At 44.3% G+C, this 15,539-nt stretch overlaps 1 protein-coding gene across 1 annotated transcript in view; it reads right to left on the minus strand.

Moving 5' to 3' along the window:
• Positions 1-261: 261 nt before the first annotated feature.
• Positions 262-15,539, minus strand: part of LOC139738995 (uncharacterized) — a gene marked incomplete at its 3' end in the record, with an annotated part of 57,616 nt that continues 42,338 nt past the window's right edge. The window contains exons 39-57 of the mRNA XM_071649612.1: positions 15,124-15,375; positions 14,662-14,910; positions 13,005-13,364; positions 12,492-12,614; positions 11,579-11,701; positions 11,041-11,166; positions 10,490-10,624; positions 9,825-9,989; positions 9,009-9,173; positions 8,680-8,799; positions 7,771-8,013; positions 7,250-7,504; positions 6,531-6,785; positions 5,521-5,775; positions 4,919-5,203; positions 3,286-3,561; positions 1,831-2,085; positions 927-1,187; positions 262-510 (exon numbers count right to left, since the gene is read on the minus strand). Coding sequence (XP_071505713.1) covers positions 262-510; positions 927-1,187; positions 1,831-2,085; positions 3,286-3,561; positions 4,919-5,203; positions 5,521-5,775; positions 6,531-6,785; positions 7,250-7,504; positions 7,771-8,013; positions 8,680-8,799; positions 9,009-9,173; positions 9,825-9,989; positions 10,490-10,624; positions 11,041-11,166; positions 11,579-11,701; positions 12,492-12,614; positions 13,005-13,364; positions 14,662-14,910; positions 15,124-15,375 — 4,152 coding nt within the window. The remainder of the gene's footprint in view (positions 511-926; positions 1,188-1,830; positions 2,086-3,285; positions 3,562-4,918; positions 5,204-5,520; positions 5,776-6,530; positions 6,786-7,249; positions 7,505-7,770; positions 8,014-8,679; positions 8,800-9,008; positions 9,174-9,824; positions 9,990-10,489; positions 10,625-11,040; positions 11,167-11,578; positions 11,702-12,491; positions 12,615-13,004; positions 13,365-14,661; positions 14,911-15,123; positions 15,376-15,539) is intronic.

A 15,539-nucleotide genomic window follows, 5' to 3' on the forward strand; every position in this document is an offset into this window, starting at 1 on the left:
TATCTGACCATTGTAAATATGTAATATATGTATATATCTGTAGTTGTAAGTACACATATGTAAAATGTTATCATTAATTTCTGTTAAGTTTACAGAATTTAGTTTAACAGGCGCATATGATACGAGAAAGTTTGTGGTGTCTGTCACCGCCCACACTGGAAATGTTTCCGTCTCCCTCCATTTGATTCCCCTCCGGTTTATTCTTCTTTTGGTTAACTCTGCTTCCTTCAAGAAGCTAAAGATCATAAGCAAGAAACTTACGGACTACGGAGATGTCGAAGGAACACGTAGCCGCATTTCCGCTCGGGTCGGTGGCCGTGTAGGTAACGGTAGTCGTGCCGACGGGGAAGACGCTCTGATCCGGGCTCACCTGGACGTTCACGCTGCCAGAGTTGTCGGTTGCGGTGGGCACTTGCCAAACGGCAGAGGCGCTCGATGCCGAGGCCTCGACGACGATGACCTGAGATGACGGGCAGTTATCGAAGACGGGACTGACGTTGTCTGTAACGACTGTTTGGAGTGAAAAGGACGGATTGAATGAACACCGATTTAGACCGTCACTTCGACAACTTTGAATGACAATTTTACATCTCTTTTGGAGTACAATCAATTATCTTATGCCCGGCCTTGAGAACTTCATGTGCACTGTCTCTTCATTTTAGGAATCAACTTTTTTCATTCGCCTGCGTTGATGACAGTTCTTGGCAAGACACTTATTTTGGTGTTATGTTTAATACCGCCAGAGCATGCGGTGCTTGGCGAATTGAGACCGGGCATCACCGGGTAATGTTTCCACATCTCACTATGCTTGCTGGAAAGAATGACTATTGCCTTGAAAAGAATTAAAATGAATAAAATCTTTGTGCTTCCTATCACACACACACACAAATCAAAATCAAAATGAATAAAATCTCTGCGCTCCTTACCACCGCCTGACGAGACAACCACATTGAAGGAGCAGGTGGAGTAGTATCCGGCGGCGTCGATGAAGGTGTAGGTGACGGCCGTGGTTCCCAAGGGGAAAGTATCACCTGGAGAATAGTTGTTCCTGACGGTAACTGGCTGAGAGGCGTCGGTGGCGGTTGGTTCCACCCAGCTAGCGGCTGCGCTGGACGAGCCACCGGAGACGGAGACGCTGACGTCGGAGGGGCAGCCGGAGACGACCGGTGCATCGGTATCGCTACCATCTGCAATGATTTTTGACAAAAATTGAATACAATTATTCTAAGATAGCTTCGGAAGATTTCCGCAGTGATCAAAGCACCTTCAGTGACACAAACGATAAAAGAAACGTGTTAACTTTTTCAACAGAAGTCCCTTCCTGGCATATGTAATATAGGTCAAGCAGAGAATACAACTCGGCCCCTTCACCGTCAGTAGTGGACCTATACACCTTAGCAATGGCGAATCCTCACTCATCTCCTTTTCTTCAGCCCTCCAACAGCTCCTCCTTGCCATGTTATTTTGTTTTATATGTCTCAGTTTATAGAGCCCTTTTTGCTCTCCAAAATTTTCGCCTCAATATCGGCTCTACGGACTTGCAACAGCTCCAGGGCCGTCTACAAGAGGCTAGTACATGGTAGATTGTAGGCTTCATAAATATAATAGAGGTCACATCTCTATAAATCAGACTAAAAGAACACGGAGGCCCCTCACCATTAGAAACTTCCCGAGTTACCCTTCCTAGCGGAGGTCTTCGGGGATAACAACTACAAGGTACTACAAGGTAGTCTGGCATTATAAGGCATCCCTGTTTGAACACAACATCAATTGCATTTTTGAGGCGGTGGGCGAGGAGATTTTTAATCTGCGTGATATACCAATACTCACCAGTGACAACAATGTCGAATGTACACTCGCTGGTGTCACCGTTGACATCTGCGTACTCGTATGTGAAAGTGTACGTGCCCAGCCTGAAGTATGCCGCCGTGTATCCGGGCGAGGTTACTGTGGTAACGGGGCCAAGGGAGGATGTTGCCGTCGGCTCGTCCCAAGTGACGTAGGCGTAGGTACCGAAAGGCAGCGAGGTGGGGATGGCTACGGGACAATTGTCGATGACTGGTCCGCCAGCCACCACCACGTCCACTGTAAGGACCAAAAAGAATTATAAAAAAAGTTTGACCATTTAGTAAAGGTTTCGATATTGAATTGGGTATTTCAATGAATAAAGAAAGCACGCTTGGTAGATAATCTAATAATTGCAATGTAGGGAGCAGTTGAAATCTTTCCGACCACACCCTCACATCCAAGAGTGGCGTGTTCAGATAGATTACATTTAAGTAATTCAGTCACTGTATAGCAACAGTAGCTGGACTACCGTCAGACTTATCAGCAGATACTGCAGTGACCAGGGGAAACCAGATGCACAACAAACGGTGGATTACAATTAATATTAAACAGTTATATACACCGAAATTAAATTTTAGGGTCATTAGTACGAGTTGTTCACGAGGGAAGCACAAAACATGATAAACATGATATGTGGACAGCTCTAGCCACATTGACTCTACTGACGAAGCCCATGTCCAACTGTTAACTCTTCATGTGCCACGTTCGCATGTCCCACTCAGTCGACGGCGTGCCGACTTCGCATATTCTGCTCAAACGCACAAATCCGCTTAAACCGATCGATAAATCGCCAAATCCCGCGGTACAATGAAAGCTTTTCTCGCGCTTTTGTTCCTTTTACATACAGCTTGCATTCTATGTGGTGATTGACTGCAAGCGGTGTTCCCAACTAGTTCTGCGTGTAAATTCTAAGTTTCTGTCACCGTTTCATGTGCAAAAGTCATGCCTCTACAGTAATGTAGCAACTGTCATTCAAGAGAAAAAAAACAGAAGTAGATTTGTCATACAATTGTATCAAAGCAAAGCTTGCCATTCCTCTTCAACTTTGCTTACTATTACGTTCCTTAACAGAAATTAGTAGAAGTTATATAGATTGGAAAAACATAATTCTTTCTCAAAGCATGACTACCTTCGTGTCTCAGAATAACGTGGCACACAGGGGGTTTCCACCATGGCAATAAAGAGTTAAAAACGGCAATAGTAATCATAGTTTGGTGTTGTGATTTCTAAAAAGGCCTACAATAATAACCTGAAGTTTGTTTGTTATAAAAACACATATTTTTCGTGCTCATTGAAAGTCGTCACCAAGCATCACAAAGCATACTACAGTGCTCACAATTACGCCGACGTCAACCACATCTACTTTGTTTTCTTCTGTAATGATCGCTCCTTACAACTGCACTACCACTGTGGTAAAGGGGGGGGGGGGGTGCTTACAAGTATTGGCACTGTCCAAAGTTGCAGGGCTGCTACCGAAGCCATTGAAAGCCTGGACGGTGACGAAGTAGAGAGTGGACGGAGCGAGACCGCTGAAGGTGTAGCTGGTCGCATCGCCAGCCAGGGTTGCCGTCTGCTGGTTAGCAGCGGTCGTCGTGCCAGCGCCGACGTTGTACCCAGACACGTCACCAGAGGGCGCCGTAAAGGAAACAGTGATGGCGTTTGAGGAAGGTGTGAGGGCGACGTTGCTCACGGAAGCCGGGGCCTGTCCGGTCTCTGATTTTGATATCAAAGACGAAGAAAGTTATGTGTGAGTTCAAACACTTTTTTCCCTTTACGTCTCTTACAAGGAGATGCTACTTATGTATTACCATTTAATCTGTTCTCAACGACCGTCACAGATATCAACAACAAAGTGACCAGCAGTTATTCAAAAAGTAACGAGTACGATTTGAATCATGTACAATAATTGTATGAAATCTGCCCAATAAAAATTGGCATGCATTTCTCATCTCAAAATATGAAATCAGGAAGAGAGGTGGAAGAAAGAGTAGAGCGAACGTAGGTTATATTTCTTTTTGTTTCTGTACAGACGGAGAAATGAAAGACGAACAGTTCGTGTGTCCCTCTTGCAACTTTGAAAATTAGATTCTTTATCGTAAGCTGGTTTATTGTAAGAAGTAATCAAATCAGACTGCTCCTCAGGGTAATGGAACTGGAAGCTTCTTGATGATAGAGGTGAATAAGCACTATTTGGAGACATTCAAGTTTTGTGATCTTTGCAAAAGGGATATAAGACCTCTAAGTCGGACGGGATACAAATCAAACTCACGAGCGTCGGTCACACCAACTGCTGAAACAGCTGCACTCAAACCAGCGGTGCCCGTGGCAGCCAAACTAACGGTGTATGCCGTGTTGGGTGTCAGGTTGCTGGCGGTGTACGTGGTGGTGCCCGCCCCGAGGTTCTGAACAATCAGACTAGGGTTGGTGGGACTACCCACAGTCAGCTGGTAGCCGGTGTAGGCACCATTGGGTGCGGTCCAGGAGGCAGTGAGGGTAGTGGTGGTGGTGGTGACGCCCAGGTTGGACGGGGCAGGGGTCTCGGTCACTGTTGTGGTGAAAAGAAACACGGAAAGGAAAAGTTATAGAACGACCTACGGCGATCTCGAAACTCATAACATACCAGAAAAGTTCTCTACAATCTTAGAAGGCACGAGTCCTCGTTTCAAAACATTTCAAGTTTTGTTTTTTTATTTCTTTCATTTTTATATAATTATAGCAGCTCTTTGATTTCGAACGCGTTTCTGTTTTAAACTACCATGACGTCTTCACGTTGTTGCAACGCCCTAGGCATCACGGGAAAAAATATCCTACCCCCATCAAACAAACAAACAAACTTAACACGGTGAGTAGATAGGCAATTTGCAAGTATCAAATATTTGTCTCTTTCATTTTTTTTTCCATGGCAAAAACACATCATAAAAAGATAGAATAGTTGACAGATGTGTATAACCCTATCTGTGTAATGGAGTTTGGACAATGTGTACAACACAATTAAAGATGTTTGTGCCTTTGTGACTGTGTGTTTGTGTGTGAACCGGCACTGAAAAAGGTTAATACGACCATAACTCACCTGCACTTGTGGTTGCAGTCCCGGAGATGGAGGAGCTAAGTCCTGCATTGCCAGTGGCGGCGATGCTGACAACATAGGCCGTGCTGGGGGAGAGGTTGGGAATGGTGTAGCTGCTGGCTGAGGCTGGCAGAGCCTGGGTGAGGAGGTTGGGGCTCGATGCCGAGCCGACGGTGATCTGATAGCCGTTGAAGGAGCCCACGGGCGGCGTCCAGGTGGCCACGATGGAGTCGGTGCTTGGTGTGAGGACCAGGTTGGTTGGGGCTGGAGTCTCGACGATGGAAGTCTCTGTTTCGTCAGGCAGGCAACACATACAACATTTAAGCAAGCGAAAACATATACTCGGGCAACATTTGATTTGACAGTTTTTGTCACAGTGAACAGGCGACCTTCCAAAACGAAATGGACTTTAAAAAATGCACTCTAGATTCAAATTCCTGCACATGCATTAAAGATTAACTGTTGAAAAATATTCATAACCATCGTATTGAACTTTAATCCTCAGAACGCTGACTATTAATCTCTTCTCTATTCATGAAAGAAAAAAAAGTCAAATATTGTATGTTCCTCAAAAGCAATGACGTACATAAAAGAAAGAGACTTACCAGTGATGATCACGTTGAAGATACACTGTGCGCTGTTTCCAGACGAGTCGGTGAAGGTGTAGGTCACGGCTGTGGTACCGACCGCGAAGAAGCTACCGGGTGCGGCCGAGCTGCTGGTTGTCACAGAGCCAGAATCGTCGGTTGCCGTGGGAACGGTCCACGTCACAGTGGTGCCCGAGGCGCCGGCGGGTGCGACGGCGGTGATAGCCATGTTGGGACAGTCCGAAATGGTTGGAGGGGTGATGTCACCTCCAGCTGTTAGGGACAACAAAGAAATAAGATGTAATCATTTTCTTGCATTCTATTTCTAACAATTCTAAATGACAACACATTTAATCTTTGATCACCATTGAAACGAGCAAATAAGATAAATGAAAATAATTATGTCTGCAAAATCCCAAGATCTTGCATCCCATATTAGCTGGAATCCAGTCCATGCCATATAGACTGTTTAAGCCGTCTGTCAAATTGCGTAACTTATACTATGTATCACACACAGTGGCATTTATCTGTACCTGAATGTGTTAAATAGGTGAACAAAATCTTTGTGAAATAGGAAAAACAAAATTGAGGAAATGATATTGATTTACGTCATAATTTGGCTCTCGAGATTTGCAAGGACAACCATTGGAATAGAGAAACTCCTAATATGGGAGCTAGCTTGCCCTCTCACATGTATTCTACGGTATACTCTTCCTCAATACTGTTGCTCATTTAATCAAGCTTTTACATGCTTTAAGAACAAAATCGTACAAGGATAAAGTTTGTATTACAAAGACCGGAAGCAAACAATGACGAATAATCTTAAACCCAACATAAGCAACCAATGTACAAATTCATAGTCAGTTTCGCCATCAGTGAGTAATTTTAAGCATTGATTCATTTCCAGCCTTGGGTATCTTTTTTAACAAATTTACTATAACATGTGATGCACAAATCAACAGCCATTTCCTTGTGGCCCGGATGCCTGTAAGAGAATTATGAAATATGAAACCGTTGCTATAACTCACCAACAACTTGAACGGTGAAAGTACATTCACTGGTGAGGCCAGTATTGTCGGTGAAGGTGTAAGTCACGACGTACGTGCCGACGGCGTACGACTGGCCGGGAGAGAAGTTGCTAGACACCGTCGGAGCGATGCCGGAGTCGTCGGTCGCAGTGGGGACGGGGAATCTGACGACGACCTCGGATGCGCCCACGGTCGAGTAGGACAGTGGTCCCGCGGGACAGAATGTGATGGTCGGGGACTGGTTGACAATCTCTCCTGTAACATGAAGGATTTAACTAGAATAACACCTATGCATATTGGAAGTAAAATCCGGTATGTGACGACTGTAAATGTTGCCTACGAGTGGAGAATTTTCTCAAGTTTCATTTGAGTCACAATTCTTCTGCTCTGAAATATCACTTTCTTCTCTTTGCAAACTCCTTTTTTGATAAAGACTCTTGACACGGTGTGTAAATTCAATGTTTTATTTGGCAAAAACTTATTTTGCTTATTGGCCTTTGCCAAGTGGATAACACAGGTAAATAAACAAACCAGTGCGGTAATGAAGTACGCCTTCGAATAAGTGATATCAAACTCGCCTTTTTAAACAAATCAAATCTGACAAATTCAACACTACACTACACCACTGCACTACACTACACTACTACACTACACTACACTACATTGAATTACTTAACACTAATACTTGTAAGAATATGTTACGGCAATGGATAACTTACGGAAGACGGTGACGGAGAAGGTACAAGTATTCTGGTTGCCGGCATCGTCAGTGAAGGTGTAGACCACTGTGGTGTCTCCCACGGGGAAGCTCTGGCCGGGGTTGTAGTTGTTGGACACGGAGACGGTTCCGCTGTTGTCGGTAGCGGTAGGCTCCGTCCAAGTCGCGGTGGCCGTGGTGCCAGTCTCACCGGCGCTGACGACGATGGTGTTGGGACAGTTGTTGATAACAGGTGGAATGCTGTCGGTTTCCTCCACTGGAATACAGATGCAAAAAAGGAAAGAGGCTTGAATAGTGTACACATTGGCAAGCCATAATTCATTATTACTCGAGAGATATTGCAGATTTTGCAGACTTGGGGTGTTTCACAAGCATCTAAGTCGAACCTAAGAGCTAAAATCGACTTGCGAATATCGCAAACACAATTCCCTAATTTGGCATGTTTAAAAATTACTATAAGTTGGAAATGTTGTCGGGTATTTTAGATACAGACAATGGCATAGGCCAAAATAAAGATCTCACGTGTGACGGTGACGAAGAATTCGCAGCGGGCAAGGTTCGCGCTGTTGTCGGTGAAGACATACGTCACAGCTGTGTCGCCGAGAGGGAAGAACGATCCGGGCACGTGGGAGCGGAGGAGGCGCTGGACGGTGCCGGCATCGGTGGCGGTGGGCTCCACCCACGAGGCGACGGCGCCACTGCCCGAGGAGATAGTGAGAACGATATCGTCGGGACAGTCGTTGATTGTGGGCGGGTCGTTGTCACCTGGATCGAAGAGAAATTTGGAGAACAAATTAACATCTGCCCCAACACTGAAGGTTTTCTTTTACTCAGTGTCGAAAGTAAAAGGGAAGTCAGTCGATGTATATACGTCGCTCGAACACTCTGTCAAAAGGCATGCAATAGATTTTTAACCATTTACAACAACAAAAAAAGTCCACAATGGTTTGGCAAAATTACGTCCGCAGTATCATGCTTTCTGTCCGCGTGAATGGCTGATCTAAACACACAGAGCGAACGACGCAAAACATAATCTATTTGAAAAAAAGGCCACTTTCCAGAGACTTTCTCGTTGGCCAGTCTTAGAATCCAGAGATCTCCTCGGTACAAACATCCATAGTCCACCTCTTGTAAAACGGATGCATTTATTATGCCTGGACTGCTGATACAAATACGAGCAGGTTGCGAATGATATAGCATAGGTAATAACAGCAACAACGAAACCAACGTTTAGAATGATAACCACCAAAAAAATGAAAAATAAAAACCACCAACAATAAAAAACACAGAAAATTAATCCTTCCAAGTCTGGAAAAAGGTTTTCATAATCACAGAATAAATGCCATCCTTAAGTTGGCGCCATTTATGTTGCTAACTAGATTTAAAAAATACACCCCTCACGAGTCTCTCCTTTAGACTCCTGCTACTCACCGAATGCTATCTCGCATGTAGTGCCTGAAAAGCCAGTTGGACAATCACAGGTGAAGAAGTTGTTGTCTGGGGTACACACACCACCATTCTGGCACGGTGCGCTGGCGCATGGGTTCGTAGCTAACAAGAAAGAAATCAAAACACATGAATAAAACTAGTTTAATGTGGGTAGAGTGACACTAGGGAATTTGGGAAAAAGTAAAACCAACCATGCAATGGCACATGAGCTTGTGGTTATTAAAAATTGGCATCGTTTTTATATAAAACAGAGGAAACATACTCTGATGACAAAATTCATGACCGATTTATCAAATCATTTTAACACTTACACGGCGTCTCACAGTTGTGGCCCTCCCAGCCCAGCGGGCAGTCGCAGTAGAAGTCGACATCTCCCGACAGACTCTCGTACAAGTTGCGGCAGACCCCGCCGTTCTCGCAAGCCACGCCGTTGGTGGTGGCTTCCAAGGTGCAGATGTCCAACACCGGCTGGTCAGCTGCAAAGGGACAGTGTCAGACTTGGGGATTAGCTTCACTTTCAAAACATTCATATGGTCTATCTTACTTGCACGGAATTGATTTGTTTTAGCAGCAAGTGCGTGCAAAAAGCACACACAGGCGCCATCCCCCACTATGCTTGTCCGATACTCTTTCAAGGATGGAAAAGGTTAAGATTTTGACGCCATCAAAATTACCCCCTCATCAATATTAGCAAACGGAATGGAAGTTGGCGAAATTACCCCCATCACAGGTTCATGGAAGGGAAGAGTGTAATGCAGGCAATGTGTACATGTAACTGTGCTACCCTGCTCTTCATCTAATATACCTATTTCATGTTAGAATAGGAAAGTTAGTGAAAAGTCTTGCATGATTTAGTAGGAAAGGTGATAGGTCATGACCTCTGCCAGTTTTGAGTATGAAAACTGCGATGTTATATGTCAGTGCTTTGTGGTAGCAAGAGGAAACTTCAATTCTATCACCCCTTCATAATGGTCCGCCTTTTCAGAACCTTATAACATTCTGTTCATTTAAAGCCAACGAGACGTGGAATTGTTCTCTCAGAGGGGCTGAGCAGCTGGTGCACGCCATCAGCCAGACAGTGGCACCCTGCTTCCAGAGCCTATATAAAAGGAAAACTTAACACTTACCGGTGGTTGATCCACAATTGACGCCGGTGAAACCCTGCTGACAGATGCAAGCGTACTGGAGGTTGAATGTCCCGGGGGTTGGGTTGTCGCTGTCGTAGCTGTTAACGCAGTCGGCCCCGTTCAAGCAGGGTGATGCTGAGCAGCTGTCCAGTCCTGGCGCAGTCACTGGAAGGGCACAAAAACGTATCATTTTAACAATTGAAATTATCATTTATCTTACACCACCGCAAAATTGATTTAATTTTTATTAATTTATTAACTTAAAAAGACTCCAGTCGAGGAACTCCTGTTCGGGAAAAAAAACCCACCTCCAAGGTCCGTCTTCTGTTCAATCTTCATCAACAAATAGCTGACCCTTCCCCCTTTTTTTGTCAGTGTATTTTGTGCTAATCAGGATCTATCCATGTCATACAGGAGAGTGATGATTATCACTCGAGATGATAAAGTCTCCAAGGTTGTTTTTATCTTTTTTCTGTTTCTACTGATGAATGCAGGCATTACCCTCTGGTGACAGTAAATGCAGGAGCAAGTGAAATGTTCATTGATCACAGAAAATTCAACATTAAAACTTAGAAAATAAGAGATTAATTCGATTGCTTGACAGGAAATAGAAAAAGGGTGGTATTTATTTCTTGCCAGAAAACGAGGCTGCAATCGATACTCACGAGTTGAGAGCTGACAGTTGATACCGGTGAAACCATCGCGGCAGAGACAGAGATAAGAGTCCGAGTCCTCGTTCACACACGTACCACCATTCTGGCATGGGAAGTTGTTGCACGGGTTGGTGTTGATGACGGAAACTACAGATATGGACAGAAAACAAATACAGTAAAATGAAGGGGTTTACATACATTAAAGGAAAATACTCGACCGATGTTCAAAATTTCATGATACTTGTATTATGAATTCGTACAAATTTATGCTAAGCTCGGCTTTGTAATATTATTTGTACTCATTGGTAAAAATAACCCCAACAACTATATCGTTTTGTGTATGATCACTACTGGAAATACAATGCAACCTAGTTGGAAAATCTTTTTAATCAGTTGGGGAATCCAGTCAAAACTCTCGAGAAAGTTCAGCTTTACAACCGTGTCAAAAGAAAGAAGATGGTAAACTCGAGAAGGTATATGCTGAACTGCCCGATAAAGGCTGTAATAGTCCCAAAGTGAAGTCTTGATAAAATGTACAAGAAATTCGACAAGGCCTCTCTTACCCTGTTCACAGTTGACCCCAGCGAATCCGTCGGGACAGGTGCACTGGTATCCGGAGCAGACGCCAGCGATGGTGGAACACACCCCTCCGTTTTGACATGGGTTGTTGTCACACGGAGAGGGAATGGCTGAAAAAAATAAGAAAAATGCAAAATGAAAACATGTTGGTACTAATATTGATTCGATTTCCAATAAGGCATGCAAATGTTGATATACGAGAATCCATGGTATCAGTTTTATATCATTGATATCAAATTCATTCTAATGATTTAATCTAGTTAAGTGTCAGAACATTTGTCGTTGCTCGTTTTTAATAGAAGTACCACCTGATGAATGCAATCCAAGAAACATTCTCCATAATTGATCCACACGGTGTTTTTCATAGTGCACTCTGATTTGCAGTGGTAAAATCAAGATATTTAATTTGGCATCACATATTTCGATTTTTACTTATTAATCACCAACATTTGTGCTTCAATTTCAAGCAGCCAGAGTCTGTACAATGTATAGCTTTAAGGTTTTACTGGTAAGAAAACTAACCTTGTTCGCAGTTGAATCCAGTGAAACAGCCGGAACACTCGCAGCTGTACGAAAAGCAAGTGTCGCCCAGGGTGGTACACTGTGCTCCGTTCAGGCACGGGTTGGGGGAACAGGCATCGCGCACTGTTGTAGGAAAGGGCATAATCAGCGGGTTATGGGTTAATGTAACTCTGAGCAAAATATATTCCAACAATTAAAATCCTGATTAGTAGCTTTAACATGTATCTGAAAATTGGTTGCTCTCTAGAAACATTTTAAAAACTCAAGGAGTGTGAGTCAATGGCTATCTACAACCGACTGCTATCAATGTTCCCCACTCTCAAATTCTTTCCGAAGATTGATTTATAGTGGTTCAGATACTTGGTGACTTTTCCGAGGTTAGTAGAGCTAATGCCAAGAAATGTTACAGGTGCACAACAAGCAGTTTCTCACCAGACATTCGGGCAAAACATACTCAGGTCTGATTAGTCACATGGTGCCAATGTCAGCTTCAGGAAAATGTTATGAATCCTCGGTAAAATGTAAACAGATGAAACATGCTACAATCTCCTTTTGTAGAAACTGGATCGCTTGTTGAATACTGAGTTGGGAGTTACCTGGTTATACCGCCAGCTTTAAAACAGATCTGGGCCCCATTTAGTAAACAAAAAGTTGATAATGATTGCAACTCTTGCTGTAATGGCAATTGTAATAGTAAAATTCAGCTTCCTGATTGGCAGTTGCTATAGGAAGTTGCTATTTCAGCAAGAGTTGTTATCCGAACATCTTTTATGAAATGGAGCCGAGTCATTATACAGGGTAACTACCACACGAAGGCAATAATGAAGTATAAAGGCCACTTAAAGAACACTGAAGCCAAATAACCATCTTCAAGGTTAGATCTAGGCCTACAGGGAGGAGGAAGCACTTTTACCTTCATCGCAGAGGTCGCCGGTGAAGCAGCCAGAGCACTGGCAGGTGTACTCCGTGCAGAGATCGCCTACGGGCTCACAGGCGGCGCCGTTCTGGCACTGGTGATTGGAACAGGCGTCGAGCTCTGGAGAGAGGATGACGGATAGAAAGACACATAGTTACCATAGCCACGGTTCACATAGTGAACGCAAATTTAGCATAAATGGAATGCATCCCTCTATGGTGGGTGAAGTATATCTTTATGTCCCAAACAGCCAGAGATGAATAATTTCACGCTTTTTGTGTAACCCATTAACAAGGAAAGCAGACTTAGTTCTAATAATGCCAAACTCACCGCAATAAACCTGCGAGTCATCCTGTTTGGTTGCACAAACTCCATGCATTTGTCTTATCACTAGGTATTAAATGCACACAAATGAGTGATTGGAACATAAATTACTTTTGAATTCGAACATTTTGACTGAAACTGCCCCTTTCCAACTTCCCTACAGGACATCAGAAATCATGGACTCACTGGTCTGGCAGAACTGGCCCGTGTAGCAGAGAGGGCAGCTGCAGGTGTAGGTCAGGCACGAGTCGGCATCCACGACGCAGGCCGCTCCGTTCTGGCACTGGTTGTTATCGCAGGCATCGACGGGGATGTCGCAGAATGTGCCGACGAAACAGGCCGGGCACTCGCAGTAGTAGTTGTCGCAGGAGCCCGGGTAGGCCACGCAGGCACCGCCGTTCTGGCAGAGGTTGTTGTCGCACGCATTGAGCTGCGTCTCGCAGTTGGTTCCCGTGAAGCATTCGGCACAGACGCACTGGTACTCGGTCAGACTGTTCACCACACAGGCACCGCCATTCAGGCAAGGGTTCGGGGCACATGGTGTGTCTGGGAAGTTAATTTTTAAATTTCATTTGAGTTGGATATACTTCTTTATCGTTGCAACTGATGCATTCTTCAAATTAAAAACAAAAATGAATCCTTTCAAGCACGGCTACTGCAAGTTTAGAGCAGACTACACTTATTACAAAGTACATTATATTGTTTTAAGACCTTCTATATTTTGAATGCCTGATTAATGCATCATACTTCATACTATCTTAGCATTTTACAGTCTAGCATTACTTTCAGGTGCAAATTCATAACTAGAAATGTCGCTACAGCGACTGGTTATACCCCCACCAAACAACATTTCATAAGCTTTGGTCAAAACAACATTTCATAAGCTTTGGTCAAAAAACTGAGGAAGTAGTTAAATCCGCAAGATCTTTCCTTGATCTTCTGCCATTAATATGCCGTTACCATGGCAACGTACTTTCGGGTACTGTCGAAAAATGCGTCTTGCACATATAAAACCAAAGGCACACATCTGTACCAAGTTTCATGGAAATTGGGCAAAAACTGAGGAAGTAGTTTGCAACACAAAATTTTCCATCATTTGGCTCATAATATATGAGCTGTTACCATGGCAACATACTTTTTGTCACTGTCAAGAAATGTGTCATGCTGACCTATATCCTAAGACAAACATTCAATATGAATTCCATGAGAATTGGAAGAACACTGAAGCAGTTTTGCCATGAAGCGCATTTTGCCCTATATTTTACCAATAACATGCCGTTACCATGGCAACGCACTTTTTGCCACTGCAGAAATACGTGTCTTGCACATTAACATATTCAGATGAACATCTGTACCTAATTTCATAAAAATTGATCAAAAACTGTGGGAGGAGTTCGCGACGCAAGATTTGTACCCATTTTTGCCCATAATATGCCGTTACCATGGCAACGTACTTTTGGGTACTGTCAAAAAATATGTCTTGCACATCTACAACCCAAGGCACACATCTGTGCCAAGTTTTATGGGAATCGGTTGAAAACTGAGGAAGTAGTTCGCGACGCAAGATTTGCAACGGACCGACCGCTCGACCGACCGCCCGACCGACCGCCCGACCGCCCGACCGACCACCCGACTGACCGTCCGCTGATTCCTATATACCCCCTTCAAACTTCGTTTGGCGGGGGTATAAATATATGGAACGCATAACATTTTGCAACACTTGGCACCTCAATTTCCTCACTTTTGTAAGATGAACAACTACAGCATCGAGATTAGTATCAAATTTACGTCAGAACTTGAAGAGAGCCTTAAATGTGAGGGGAGTATTAAGTGACCAACTCACCAGTAAGGACGGTGATTGTGAAGCTGCAGGAGCCAGTGTTGCCGGCCGTGTCGGCGTACTCGAAGATGACAGCGCTGGTGCCAACGGGGAAAGAATCGCCGCTCTGCGCACTGCTGGCAACCAGATTGGTGGCGCCAGCGTTGTCGGTGACGGTGGGTGGGTCGAAGTCGACAAAGGCAGCGTCGACTCCTTCCAGAACGGTGACGACGATGTTTTCTGGGCAAGTGACCACTGGACCGACCTCATCAACTGTACAGAGCAAGAAGTGAAAAAAGGGGCTCATTTATTTTGCATGCGACAAAGTGACTATGGCTTCATACACATTATCATTTTTAAATGGGAAAGCTTGGGCTTCATATCCGCAAGAGTAAGTGGGAAACCAGAAATTATGACCGATTCATTATGGTGTTCAATTTATGATGAAGTGGCATCAGAAGCCGCCTACGAGTTCTTCTCACACACCTGTTACGACGGTGACAACGAACGAGCAAGTGACTTGGTTCCCGGATCCGTCGGTGAAAGTGTAAGTGACCTGGGTCGAGCCTCGGAGGAAGAAGGAGCCCGGGCTGATATTGCTGGTGACCGTCGGGGCCACGTTGGAGTTGTCGGTGACCACCGGGGTTGTCCACGTCACGGTAGTGCCGGCGACCTCGACCGGAACCGAGGAGGTGATGTCGGATGGGCAAGACAGGATTTCCGGTGGGATTGAGTCAACTGAAAGACAGGAGAAGAACAGATTAATCAGTGACAGGTAACTCGGTCAACACAAGGTTCGGTTAGCACAAACATCTTTGCTTCATCAACTTCGACAAATACGTTTCCTCTTTATTTCAAGAAACAAAAGAAAAAACTACACTTGACAGAATTTTTGGACCTTT

The sequence above is a fragment of the Diadema antillarum genome, unplaced genomic scaffold, assembly GCF_040938485.1.
Source record: "Diadema antillarum isolate AM-2024a unplaced genomic scaffold, OU_Dant_1.0 seq00000778_RagTag, whole genome shotgun sequence".
Classification (NCBI taxonomy): Eukaryota; Metazoa; Echinodermata; class Echinoidea; order Diadematoida; family Diadematidae; genus Diadema; species Diadema antillarum.